At 34.4% G+C, this 13855-nt stretch overlaps 1 protein-coding gene across 1 annotated transcript; it reads right to left on the bottom strand.

The window, feature by feature from the left end:
- Positions 1-2265: 2265 nt before the first annotated feature.
- Positions 2266-3235, bottom strand: LOC113052504 (parathyroid hormone-like). Its single transcript, XM_026216918.1, has 3 exons — positions 3166-3235; positions 2990-3089; positions 2266-2884 (listed from the first exon to the last, which is right to left on the bottom strand). The coding sequence occupies exons 2-3, from the start codon at positions 3079-3081 to the stop codon at positions 2677-2679; spliced, it is 300 nt and encodes a 99-aa protein (XP_026072703.1). The 5' UTR covers positions 3082-3089; positions 3166-3235; the 3' UTR covers positions 2266-2676.
- Between the last annotated feature and the right edge of the window lie 10620 nt (positions 3236-13855).

The raw sequence follows: 13855 nt of genomic DNA, 5'->3' as shown, positions 1-13855 counted from the left end.
TAAAGTATCGCGAGAACTGCGTCACGTAGTCAACGGGCTATATGAAATTGATCAAATTACAAAAATAAGAAGGAAAGAAAGGTCCATCTTTCGGTCATTCGATTTTTTACTTAAAAAAAAAAATAAAGAAAAATGATAAGCGGTTTGATTTTCGTTTTAAGAGACGGGAAACGAGGATTTTTGTTCATGGGTAAAAAAAATGAGATTATGCTTTAATATGTTTTGAATGTGTGGGCGGAGCTGAAACCCCTCTTTCATTACTTTCGTACTGCACCGATTGGAGGCAACCACGAGGCGCCCAACTCTTTTAGAGTACTCAACTGAGTTTATTGATCCTGCAGATTCTTTGCTAGTGGGCTTACAAGATCATCTTTTCTTAAAGGGATAGTTCACCCAAAAATCTAAATTATGTCATTAATAACTCACCCTCATGTTGTTCCAAGTCCTCAGTTTATCTTCAGAACACAGTTTAAGATATTTTAGATTTAGTCTGAGAGCTCTCAGTCCCTCCATTGAAACTTTGTGTATGGTCTACTGTCCATGTCCAGAAAGGTAAGAAAAACATCATCAAAGTAATCCATGTGACATCAGAGGGTCAGATAGAATATTTTGAAGAATCGAAAATACATTTTGGTCCCACAATAGCAAAAACTATTTAGCATTGTCTTCTCTTCCATGTCTGTTGTGAGAGAGAGTTCAAAACAAAGCAGTTTGTGATATCCGGTTCGCGAACTAATCATTTGATGTAACCGGATCTTTTTGAACCAGTACACCAAATCGAACTGTATTTTTAACCTGTTCGCATCTCCAATACGCATTAATCCACAAATGACTTAAGCTGTTAACTTTTTTAATGTGGTTGACACTCCCTCTGAGTTAAAACAAACCAATATCCCGGAGTAATTAATTTACTAAAACAGTACACTGACTGAACTGCTGTGAAGAGAGAACTGAAGATGAACACAGACAACGCACTGTGTTGTCCTCTCACAAAGGACATGGAAGAGAAGACAATGCTGAATAAAGTCATAGGTTTTGCTATTTTTGGACCAAAATGTATTTTCGATGCTTCAAAAAATTCTAACGGACCCTCTGATGTCACATGGACTACTTTGATGATGTTTTTCTTACCTTTCTGGACATGGACAGTATACCGTACACACAGCTTCAATGGAGGGACTGAGAGCTCTCAGACTAAATCTAAAATATCTTAAACTGTGTTCCGAAGATAAACTGAGGTTATTAATGACACAATTTAGATTTTTGGGTGAACTATCCCTTTAAGTTTTCACCATAATTAGTCTACTGTAATTCTTAAATCCAAAATATACTTTGGAATTATGAACTGAATTCACAAATTCTGTGGATGATGACCATATGAATATAGTGGTTGTTACCACATTACAGATAATGAGTTCAGACGGGAAACACTGCACCTCTCATTGGTTTCATATGAATTACATAAACATAAAATTATATATTTTTCTATTTAAATTGTTTAGTTTAAAAGTAGACATTTCGAGCTATCTATAGACTTGGTTCTGTGTCTGTGATGCATGAGTCTAGTTAATTTCTGAGTCGTTACAGAAACTGAAGCTCTTTCTGCTGTTATCGGGATGGCACGTATGGATCAGGATTAGAAGACCGGAGAAGTGCAGTAAACTACTTGCTAGTAGCAAATGAAAAAATGTTACCTGAGTTTTTTTCTTAAATAGGCATAGAATAAAATGAGTAGGAAAAAATTCATGGGCCTATTCATCATTGTAGATCACATGCAGTAAAAATAAAAATGCCATTGAATAAATTAATTTCAGTTTTGTCAAAAACATGCAGCAGCCTTGAATAATATTTTATATATATATATATATATATATATATATATATATATATATATATATATATATATATATATATATATATATATATAATATTTCACAATATTACATTTTTTTCTGTATTTTTGATCAAATAAATGCAGGCTTGATGAGCAGAAGAAACTTCTTTCAAAAACATAAAAAATATTAATGTTTCCAAACTGTACTGTATATAATTTTTAAAGCAAATATTAAAGAATAATCAATTTTTTTATCCATGAACAAAAATACAAAAAAATCCAGCTACTTTTTAGTTTCCCCTTTCTTAAATAAAATGAAAACATTAAAATCAAACTGTTTCTCATTTCTTTTTATTTCTGTTTAAGTAGAAAATCAAATGACCAAAAGATACACAGACCAAGAAATAAAGAAAGAAAGTCTTGATGGTGGGTAAATTTGTTGAGTATGTAATAGAAAGTGGACAGTTAGAAACATCCAGTTGGTCCACATTTTATTGCAATTGTTGTATACCTAAAAAATAAAGGTACAAATTGAAAGCACATTTAAAGAGACAGTACGGTACTACAACTAACACACACACACAAAAAGCCTACAATAACAACTAACAAATATCTACAATATCTAAATAGAAACAATGATTTACAAATAAATACTATATGAAAATAAATAAAAATATGTTAGTAGAGCAGTGCACTTTCTTTCTCCAAATACAATAGTATATTTTAAATAACACTTACTGTGTCCTCCTCCTGCACTGATGTTACTGAGAAATCACTTTTCTTTTTTTTTTTTCTTTTTTTTTGAGTTCATTAGCTTTTCAAAAACATCAGTTCTGACAATGTCAATTTAAGATCCATGTTGCACCTTCCCGTTTTCTTAAACATCTGATAGATGGGCTGTTGGTTTTCCCTTTTTGCTCCTTTTGGGAGACATTAAATGAGGGTATGAGGATATTGTTGAGCTTCAGCTGAAGCCAGTCCTGTCTTTCTAACATCTCCTTGTGCTCCCGAACGTTGTGCATGAGCTGTACTTCACTGATTGACCTCTTACTGTTGCAGATGGAGATATAAAGTAGTCAGATTGGAATTGAAATCACAAAATTAAAAAGAACACGAGCATTTTGGATCAATATGTTGCATCCTATTTTCTCTTACTTAAGTGGTAATCCTTCCAGATATAACAAACTGCAAAGATCCCACAGCACAATGATAAGCATGATTCTTTCCAAAGAACGTATGGGTAACATAGTGATACCTGTAGAATAAGTTAAGGATCAGATAAGTTCTATAATATGCAAGATAATGTGTCCACAACTGGCCTTTAAACTTACCACGTCTTGTTGTCTTTAATTTGACTGCTTCAGTATTTCGTAGCTGCTGTGCTGAGAGGGCCCATGTATTGTTCAGTGTTGTATTTGTGTGTTGGGGCTACTCTTCCTCTTTTTATATGCACAAGCCCCCTCCCGTTGGTCATTGATGAGCTATCTCCATTATTGATGGTGATGTCATTCATGCTTTGATGGAGGCTGGCATGCACATGACGACACATGGCTACCAACACCCCCACTAATTCTGTTTTCAACACCTTGGTCAAGACCCCCATGATCACAGTGCTGGAGAACTAGTACCATGTACGGCTTTGACGGTCAGACATGGTGCCACCTTCGACAAAGTATGCATTTCATTATATTATGTTCAGAGACTCTTAAAAATGAATTAGTAATCATTATTAAATAATTATTATTCCAAAGACAGATTTTAAGTATATATATATATATATATATATATATATATATATATATATATATATATATACTTTACTTTCATTTAGTAGATTTTTTTTTTTTTTTGTGGAATGCTGCTTAGAGAATAAAGGATTCAATCCTATACCCAATCCCCCCCCCCCCCCCCCCACACACACACTATTATTCTTATCATTATTGGTGACTGCAAACTTTCTTACACTTTAAATCACACATTAAACTGATGTATTAGTGGCACTGTTGAGAAACGACAAATACAACTGTCTACTGGGGGAAAAACTTTTGGCAAGGATGATATTTTCATTTATATAGCCAACATTTTTACCCAGCTATTCATTTATCATGTGAAAATGATTGCCCTATATGTAACTGGGAGAATTCAGAGTAAATTGTGTAACTCATTTTGCGTGTTGCTTATGACATTTCATGATAAGATAAAGCATACGATTTATTGTTTTAGTTATTATTATTATTATTATTATTATTATTATTTTTTTTTGGTATTTCATTCTTGGAGTTTATCAGGCTAGACAGAGGAAATAAAACAACAGTTTGTGCCAGACATCTATGTGCAAGCGAGGCCCACCTGAAGTTTAAGTGATCTATGGGAGGTGTATAACCTTGCCATACTCTCATGGGACACGTTAGGTAACCATGAGAGAAGTTTTCTAAATGTGGAAGAGGAATGGCTGTCATGACACATGCAGTAAGTCCTAGCAAGTGACCAAACTGAAAGAACCAAAACAAATATATATTAAATCAATGAAAACTTCAAGGATGTTTGATTTGATTATGGTCAGCATTTTATGCATTTATATGATTATGATTCGTCTCTAAGGTGTATTACAATTTCAGTAATTCCCCAATACCATTTCCAAGTCTAGGTTTCACTGTATCCTTAAACCTCAGAGCATGTACCTGTTTTCCTTGATAAAAACAGAGAGTTGTTTTCAACAAATATGAACTTTGGATTTTACACTTATTGCTGGATATTTGGGACGATAAGTCTAAGAAATACAGTACTATATATATATATATATATATATATATATATATATATATATATATATATATATATATATATATATATATATATATACATACGCACATTTGCAATGCATACACATTTAAACCATTAAGATCATTAAAACTGAAGGATGAATACAAATGAAAGTAATATGCACAGCAAAACAATTTTGCTCCCAACACAGAGCCTTGAGGAACACCACAAGTGATTGATAAAACGGTTCACAGTACAGATACAGTGTATAGCCATTCAATTAATGTCACTGTGGTATTTATAAACCTCTCTTACTTTGCAATAACTCATATATATTTAATATTTCTTAAATATTCAATAATTATTAATGAGTGCTTTATTGCATACAAAATTAAAGATTTGGGTTGTCAAGATGTCCCCCCCAAAACCATGTTATTGAAGCCTGGCATTGCTCTGACAATGTCTAGGATTTTCTTACTGAGTGTGATAAGTGTCACAAAGTAGGCTATTTTAGTTATTACAGTGTCAGATGAGTTGAGAAGGGTCAGTTCAACATATCACACACAGATTCCCTTGTTTGTTTGTTTTTTCTTTTATTTATTTATTTATGTTTTATTGTGCAGCCAAACAAAGAACAACAACAACAAAAAAAAAAAACATATCACATGTAAGCCATGTTGCTCTACATGTTGCCCATTTTACATTACTGAAAAAAATAAAAATAAAAAAATAATAAAAAAATAACAGCACATATATTAGCATACCATAATCATTCTATAATATAATTTAATAATTTAATATTTCTGCTTACTTAATGCTTTCAAAATAATAAATAAGTAATAATTTTGGACATTGTTAAAATCAGAAAATGGCTTATTTGTTTCAAGGTCCATCCCATGTTAATACATATGCTCCAATTAAAGTGGCAACAAGCTTAGAAAACTTACCTTATGTTGTACATTAATAACTTTTGTGTACCTGAGAGAGGATTGGTGTACAGACTTAACACGTGTTGAGTCAACACAAGCAAACTGTTCTCATTACCTCATGTGGTCACAATGTTTGTCATCTAACTAATGGCATGTAGCAGCAGTAGTGTGCGGGTGAACCGCTTAGGATTAAGGTGAAGAATTGCTTACAAACCATTAACAGGGGTCACCCCCTTGTAACAATGTCAGAAATGCCACATGAAAATCACGCAGGTCTTCTTTAAAATGAGCTCTAGACATAGAGCTGTTTAACCTTTGGCTGAAGCCAGTGCTTTTTTATTGGGCCTGTCAATAATTGGAGAGTTATTTTTAGCTGGGCATGTGTGAGAAATTGAAATTATGAGTATGCAACCTCAAATGCATTTCAGCTATTCTTTGTAAGACATAAATAATGAATGGCTTGAGATGATAACACTTAAGTCAAAAGTAAATAAACGTGCAGCTGAATGAGGATATTTTAACCTGTTGTACATCTCAATAGCAGGGCATATGCATACATAAATGGGATATGTTGTCACAATTTCTTTACAATTAAAAAGATGTAAGACAATTCATGACTTCTTTGAATTCAAATTCCAGAGTCAGGACAATCGTTATTATTAACTGTATAAAATTACACATGACAACTATAAAAATATCATAAATCATAGAAACAAATATTTATTTATTCAACTGGAATTTTACTCAAATCCTACTTTAACAAAAGTATATAACCCCTGAGCCAACTTCGGCCCCACTTTATATTAGGTGGCCTTAACTACTATGTAATTACATAAAAAAATAAGAATAATGTACTTATTGTGTTCATATTGTATTGTAAAACACTTTTGCTGCTATTGAGGTGGGATAGGGGTAAGGTTAGAGAGAGTGTTGGAGGTATGGGTAAGTTTAATGGTGGGTTAAGGTGTAAAGTATGGGTCAACAGTGTAATTATAAATGTAATTACAGAAATTAAATACAGATGTAATTACATGTAGCTTTTTAAAAAAATATAATTCAAAAATACACACAACCGCTAAAATGTAGACAAAATTTATCTCTACCATGGTTAAATTCAGATATCTATCAACTAATGAAAAAGAGAGATATAGCTTTGAAAAAGTCATTGCTTACAAAAACGCAGACAGATATTATACATTTTAAATCATTAAGAAATAAAGTAATTAGTGATATGAGGAAGGCAAAAACTGCATATTTTGAGCAATTGGTTACAGAATCAGGAGGAAATAGCTCATCTCTTTGGAAGTGTATAAATAAACTTTCTAAAAAAAGAGGGTACACAAAGAAAACCTTTAGTGGAGCTGAACATAAATGGTAGATTAAGTACTGATAGCACTGAAATTGCCAATGAATTTAATAGATATTTTACTCAGTCTGTGGAAGAGCTTGCTATGCGTTTTAAAACTATACAACTACCTCAAAATGTAATAAATGGCACACCCTCATCCTTTCATATTTCTGAGGTTGATGAACATAAGATACTTCAAATTATTAATCAACTGAATAACTCAAGGGCTAAAGATATATTTGGAATGGATACTGCATTTGTAAAAACATATAGTGCTTGTTTGATAAAGCCCTTGGTAAATCTGATAAATTTATCAATTAGAGAAAATAAATTCCCTTCAAATTGGAAAACTAGTATTGTAACTCCAATTTTCAAAACAGGATCAGCTGATGAGGTTCAGAATTATAGACCAATTTCTATTCTTCCTGCAGTTTCAAAAATTCTGGAAAAATTGGTAGCTGAACAACTTATCAATTATTTAGAAAAACATGATTTACTTTATTCTAAACAGTTTGGTTTTAGGCCTAAGTATTCAACAGAAATGGCAAACTGCTATCTCACAGAATTTATTAAGGAATCCTTAGATAAAGGTAATGTAGTAGGTGCAGTGTTTTTAGATCTTAAAAAGGCATTTGATACTGTGAATCATGAAATTCTCCTACACAAATTAAATTTATTTAACTTCACTCAGCAAGCAATGAATTGGTTTAGATCATATTTAGAATCCCGAGATCAGTGTGTTAAAATTAATAATTCAAGATCAGCTTTACGAAATAATAATATGGGTCTCCCTCAAGGGTCAATTTTGGGCCCATTGTTGTTTTCCTTATATGTTAATGATTTTCCAAACTGTTGTAAGCAAACAAAATGTCAGTTATATGCAGATGATACAGTCATTTATGTATCTGCAAAGACTCCAAGTTTAGCCGCAGAAATATTAACAAATGAAATGATTGGTGTGACACAGTGGTTACAGAACAGTTGTTTGACCCTGAATTGTACAAAAACTGTCTCAATGTGTTTTTCAATCAGAAAGAAGGAAATGAGTGATTTTATAATTAAGATCAATCAAAAGGAAATTGAAACGGTTAATCATTTTACATATTTAGGTGTTATTTTAGACTCTCATTTGAAATTTGATATGCATGTTAAGAAGCTATGTAGAACAATCAAAACAAATCTGAATTGTTTTTACATGATTAGACCATATTTATCATTGAAAGCAGCCAAGTTATACATGCATGCAATGATTTTTTCACACTTATCTTACTGTGTGACTGTCTGGAGTCAGGTTTCTCAACTGACTATTAAACCTGTTAGATCCCTATATAAACAAACACTAAAAGTTTTGGATAAGAAACCAACCAGATGGCATCACTGTAGCATTTTACAAAAATATAGTTTGCTTAGTTTTGAAAATTTTATAAATTCATCTGTTATTAAAATGTTTTTTAAATGTTTAAACAATCTTGCGCCAAAAGTTATATGCGAATTAATATCAAAACAGAGTAGTAGGGGGATCGCTACAAGAGGTGCAACTACACAGAACTGTATAGCACCACAGAGAAAAACTAAATTTGCACAATCTACATTTACAGTTCAAGGTGCATTGTTATGGAACAGCTTGTCAGCTGAATTGAAAATGCAAACACAGTTGAATATTTTTCAAACAAAACTGAAAAAGTGGTTCAAACAAAAGCAGATATGTGAACATTGATGGTTGTACATAGAATTAGTTGTTTATTTTTTTTTATTATATTTTATTTTTTTTAGCCTAACCAGGGACTGGGGCTGCAAATTAGCCATTGGCTAGAAGCCTATATGTAGAGCATCGGCTGCATGAAACTGTAGCAATGTTATACTGCATTGTCCCTGTTAAATAAACTGATAAATAAAAAATAAGTACAATGTAAAAACAAGTATGTACACAATAAGTATATTTGTACTAAATTATTAATTAAAATGTAAGTACATAGTAGTTAAGGCCACTTAATATAAAGTGGGTCCCCGACTTCCTCCAAAACTATAACCATTTTCCATTTACACTGTAACCTTGAATGACAAATGCTACAATAAAACAATGCAATAAAACTGCAGTTTTCACGTCAATTCACTGTTTCTGCATCACTTAACACACTGAGTTTTAATATTTAATGTTTAGTATTTAAATTGTTATATGGTTGTTTATTTATTTATTTATTTTCAAGGTCAATCACATACAATTTACATGTATTTCTAACAATGTATTACTGCATCTATATTTCAAATACAAGTCAAACTTCTCACTTTTACTCATGCAGTTATTTCGTGCACAACTCATGTGCCACAATATTTCAGAATTTATTATGATGACTTGCAAAAAATATAAAAAATAAAAACAAATAAATTACATGTAAGATGTCCACAAGGTGTCAGTATGTGATAATATGTAAAAATGCTGATGCTTAAATTAATCCCACTTATTGATAAATGGATTAATGAAACAAGTCAAACAGTCAACAGTTCGTATGCAAATAAATGCAGTGCTGACATAAACAATGAAATGATCATCTTTAGTTTCTAGTGATGTGTATGTGAAATAGAATTGTGCTTAACTGTACTGAATGTTCATTTGTAGTGTACAGTACTTAAAATATTAAATATATATATATATTTAACTGTACTTGCAAATCATTTATCATATATATTAATGGTGGGCATAGATACATTTTTTTATCTAGATTAATCTCACTGTAATCTTAAAATTAATCTAGATTAAAATGGTTTATTTGAATTCCTCCAAAAGCATTCAGAATATGTGTGCTACCCAAATAAAATAATGGCTAAAAGTAACGTTAAGTCTTTGAGAATGGGTTTCTCAAGACAGGTGGTGCATTAGACCAGGGTCTCATCTCCTGTTTCCAAAATGAATCACAAACTGCTTGAGAAAGCTGTAAACGAATTCCACATTGCACAAGGTGCAAACAAAATTTTCGCCTGTTTCACACATAATCCGTCTTCAGTGCGTATGCGTTGCATATTTTTTTACGCACCCATGTTAACGGATTCCAGCATTCATGCGGTTGCAGTCTGTCAGTGCGTTCCAGGAGCGTTGCGTCTGAAAGCACAATGAGTATGAGTCCGTGCTGCTTCTGCAACACATACAAAATGCATACGGACTGCACACGGACTGCATACGCACTGCAGACGGAGTATGTGTGAAACAAAAGTGAGTCTTGTCGAGGTTTCCATTGGGAAGCTTATTTAAAAAAAATACAAAAATGTCCCTGAAGCAAACCCGGCGGCCTCAGCTGCATCCATGTTAGCACGTCACGTCTGATGTGGTAATTTCACAGTAGGAATATACACAGGTTTAAAGACTCGTTCTCGCCCTCTACAGATTCGGCTAGGTATACATCCGCCCTAAAATATCAAGGTGAAAGTCATCATAGCTCATGAAGTATGGACCCAGCTCCCAACCCAACTTTGAGAATAGATTAACGGCAATATATTTTTTATCAGGGCAGGGCAGGTTATGTTCTGGTTTAGAGATCGCAAACTGACATTTTTTGTTAACAGTTTTCAGTTCCATGTTTCTTTGTCCGGTATTTTTGATATCTACTTCCTGTACTATGTGTGATTCCCCAAGAGATAATTAAACTCCTTGGTTTTGTACTCCTGGTCTCCTTGTTCCTGACTCCGTGCTGCCGCACCGTAGCACCCTGTGAAAATTTTAGTTACCATAAATGCTTGTCAGTACATTCAGCAGTACACTTTAACCGTATTTCAAAGGTAGTTAAGTCATTATGAAAGTACATCAGATAACTGATTTTAATATACATTTATATTCTGATACATTACCATTTAATTGCAATTAACATGCAATTAATCTTGAAGTATGCAATATGCTATTATTTGGTGAGGTGAAGTATGATAAACTGTACTTCTTTTTTTTCACTAGGATACATCGGAGTTAGTTGTCTTTTGTTTTAGCATTACTTAAACATACGCATGTGTTGAATAGAGAAAGACAGAAGGGTCAAGTCAAAAATTCAAGTCCATCGTCTTTCATCCTAACAGAATTCTGTCAGAATCTGTATCACAAAGTCTTCCAGTAAAATTTTTCTGGCGATTAAGCATGACCGGTTCTGCTCCACAAAGCTGGGCAGTGTCCATGTATAGGGTATTAAACAGATTCCTGAGACAGTAGAGAACCATCCTGACACTAAGTCTGCTAATCCCGACTACACCCTATCAAAACCTGCAACTTAATGCTTGGATTTTAGAACAAAAAATAAATAAATTATTATTTGTGGCCACTGTAATTGAATTATATTCAATGCTGTCAGTGCCACTCAACTCAAGATGAAGCAGCTATGATTAAAGGAGAGCAAAACTCATGTCCCATGTATTAGACACAGGTCATACAGTACATACACACTGCCAATTAGACAGAGCTCCCACGTAGACTGTTTTGTGTTTGTGTGTGCCAGTGATGGGCAATCTAGTTGGTAACTCAAGTCTCATTTTAATAGACTTCAGACTTGACTCGGCAAGAAGGACTCGTGAATATTTTAAATACAACTCAAGTCTATTATCCTTTAACTACATAAGAAAGAAAGTTGGGATTTGGTTATATGCATTTACAATATCTGCGTCACGTATTTCCCCATATGTTGACTGGACTCTTATCATAGTATGCTAAGAGTAAGTAAAATAAATGATTGAATGACTCCCTCACAAATTTTCCTTGATCTTTTGACATAACAGGCCAATGTACAATAAAAACATACTGTAAGTTGCAAAACTCAAAACTTTCTTATTAGTTTAAAAACAGCTTTTATTGAAACCAAGCTCAGAAAATTTTGCCTCCACAAGAGAAGATCAACGACTGCTTCTACATCACTGCCACTTTAGCCCTGCCCACTGGTACACACTTGTTGAGACTTGACTTCAGGCTCAGACTTCAGATGAAAGACTTGTGTACATGTCTGGTGTGTGTGTGTTATTTGTATACCCTGCTGAAAGAAAGCGGGCCTATTCTTAATTACATCCTGGGTAAGAATCCAGTGCTATGATTTAGTGAGATCTGTGAATAATTACAATAAAAATAACAAGCCCTTTGAGAGTTTTCACATTTTTATTTATGTATTAGTAAAACAGCCAAGAACAAGTCCTCATTGGTATTTTTTTTTTTTTTTGGTGGTGGGTTGCAATAATGTAAAGCAATACACTTAAAGTGATTCTAAATAAACAATGGATAACAAAAGAAAGTGTGTTTAATGAGCCAACATTGTGGCCGCATTGACAGCAACGAGCCATTATTTAATTCCCTCTCACAGTTGAGAGTTTTAATAGTTGGGAAAACGTCTTGGTTACGTATGTAACCCTCATTCCCTGAAGGGAACATCTGTAGACATCTGTAGAGCTGCGGGCTGGGCGACACCTAACACATTCGCGAGATTTTCTAATCTCCGTGTAGAGCCCGTGTCCTCCCGGGTACTCGCCCCTTCGGGCCAGTAAGGACCTGCTCGGTATCAATCCGCTTGCTGTGCCATGCCACTCCGTGGACTGGATGCGTGCGCTATTCCCCTCAGGTGAGTTTGTCAGTCAGAACCCTGGGTTCCTCCAGCACTGTTGATGTCAAACACTTGCGTACATGCCCTTTGGTCAGCCCTCTGTGGGACTAGGTGCCTCCATGTGTCATGATTCCCCTTTTCTGGGTAATCCCACGTGTGTATGTCCACAGTAAGTATCTCCGCAGCATGTGTCTTTCCCTTGGCAAGCCCCTTGCCAGCTCTGTCGTCGAAACTTCCACCCTGCGGGCTGGGTACCTCAGAGTTCTTATGTATCACCACCTTGGTAGATACCTGCCTTCTGTAAGTCCTCCCACGGGCAGGCAGCCTGCTAGCATATGTCCAGGTGGAATATGCTACCCAGTGTATTCTGTGCGAGCTATAGGCCCTCACTCATGCTGGCCTCATGACAGGGTGCTATCAGTCACACGAGTCACTGGAAGACAGCCATGTGGAGTTTTGTAAGGGACCCCATTCATAACCTTGAACGTGACCGACTGAAAGGAACGTCTTGGTTACGTATGTAACCCTCGTTCCCTGAAGGAGGGAACGGAGACGTTACATCCCTTTGCCACATCGCTGTTCCGCTGAACGGCCGGGTCACTGGCTCGGCTCCTCAGCAAAGACTTGAATGCAAGTTGCTCGTGTTGCTCCTTATATACCCGGTCTGCGGGGTGGAGCCCGTGATGCAAATTCCGCAGACCAAGGTACTTTGTGTACCATTGGCTCATTTTGTACCACTCGAAGGTGATTGGGCTCTCGGGCGAGATCCCATTCGTAATGTTGAACGTGACCGACTGAAAGGGAACTCTTTGTTTTCATTCTTTTGAAGCCCATTATGTCATTCAGCTTTATATCAACAAATTAGTTTCTCCCAGACAGCAGTTAAATGGACACTTTTGCATCCAAGTCTCTGGCTTTTCACAACTTTTCTCCTGAAATAAAAAGATCCCAGCAGAAAAGTCAGAGAATTTAACATGATCTCAAACATTACTCATCAAATTATTTCAGGACCAAATTATATAATTGATGTCAACAACTGCCACATTTGTTTCAACTTGCGTACATTATTTTAGATAAACATCAGAGACTTCATACATGTTGATACTTAATAATATTTGTGAACTCCATTAAATCAACATAATATAAAAAATTGAATGAAAAAATACATTTAACTACACTTTTAAAAGGTGTTTTCTTGTGCTTTATAAAACGTATACACTTATTTTGATGTGTTGAGTAACTAAAGCACATGTACAATTATAATATAAACGTAAAAAAAAAAAGTAAATGTAAGATAAGAAAACTTATAATTTAAGTTTGCTGCAGTTTGTTACATTAGCAGCTGTCACAGTTGTCAACTTCCATTGCTTCATTAAATCAGTAAAATAAAATAAAAAGACATCGATGGGAGATTTATTTTTTA

Source organism: Carassius auratus, chromosome 32, assembly GCF_003368295.1.
Source record: "Carassius auratus strain Wakin chromosome 32, ASM336829v1, whole genome shotgun sequence".
NCBI classification, from domain to species: Eukaryota; Metazoa; Chordata; class Actinopteri; order Cypriniformes; family Cyprinidae; genus Carassius; species Carassius auratus.
Note: the sequence above shows the minus strand (reverse complement) of the source record. Positions and strands in the feature narration are given on the sequence as shown.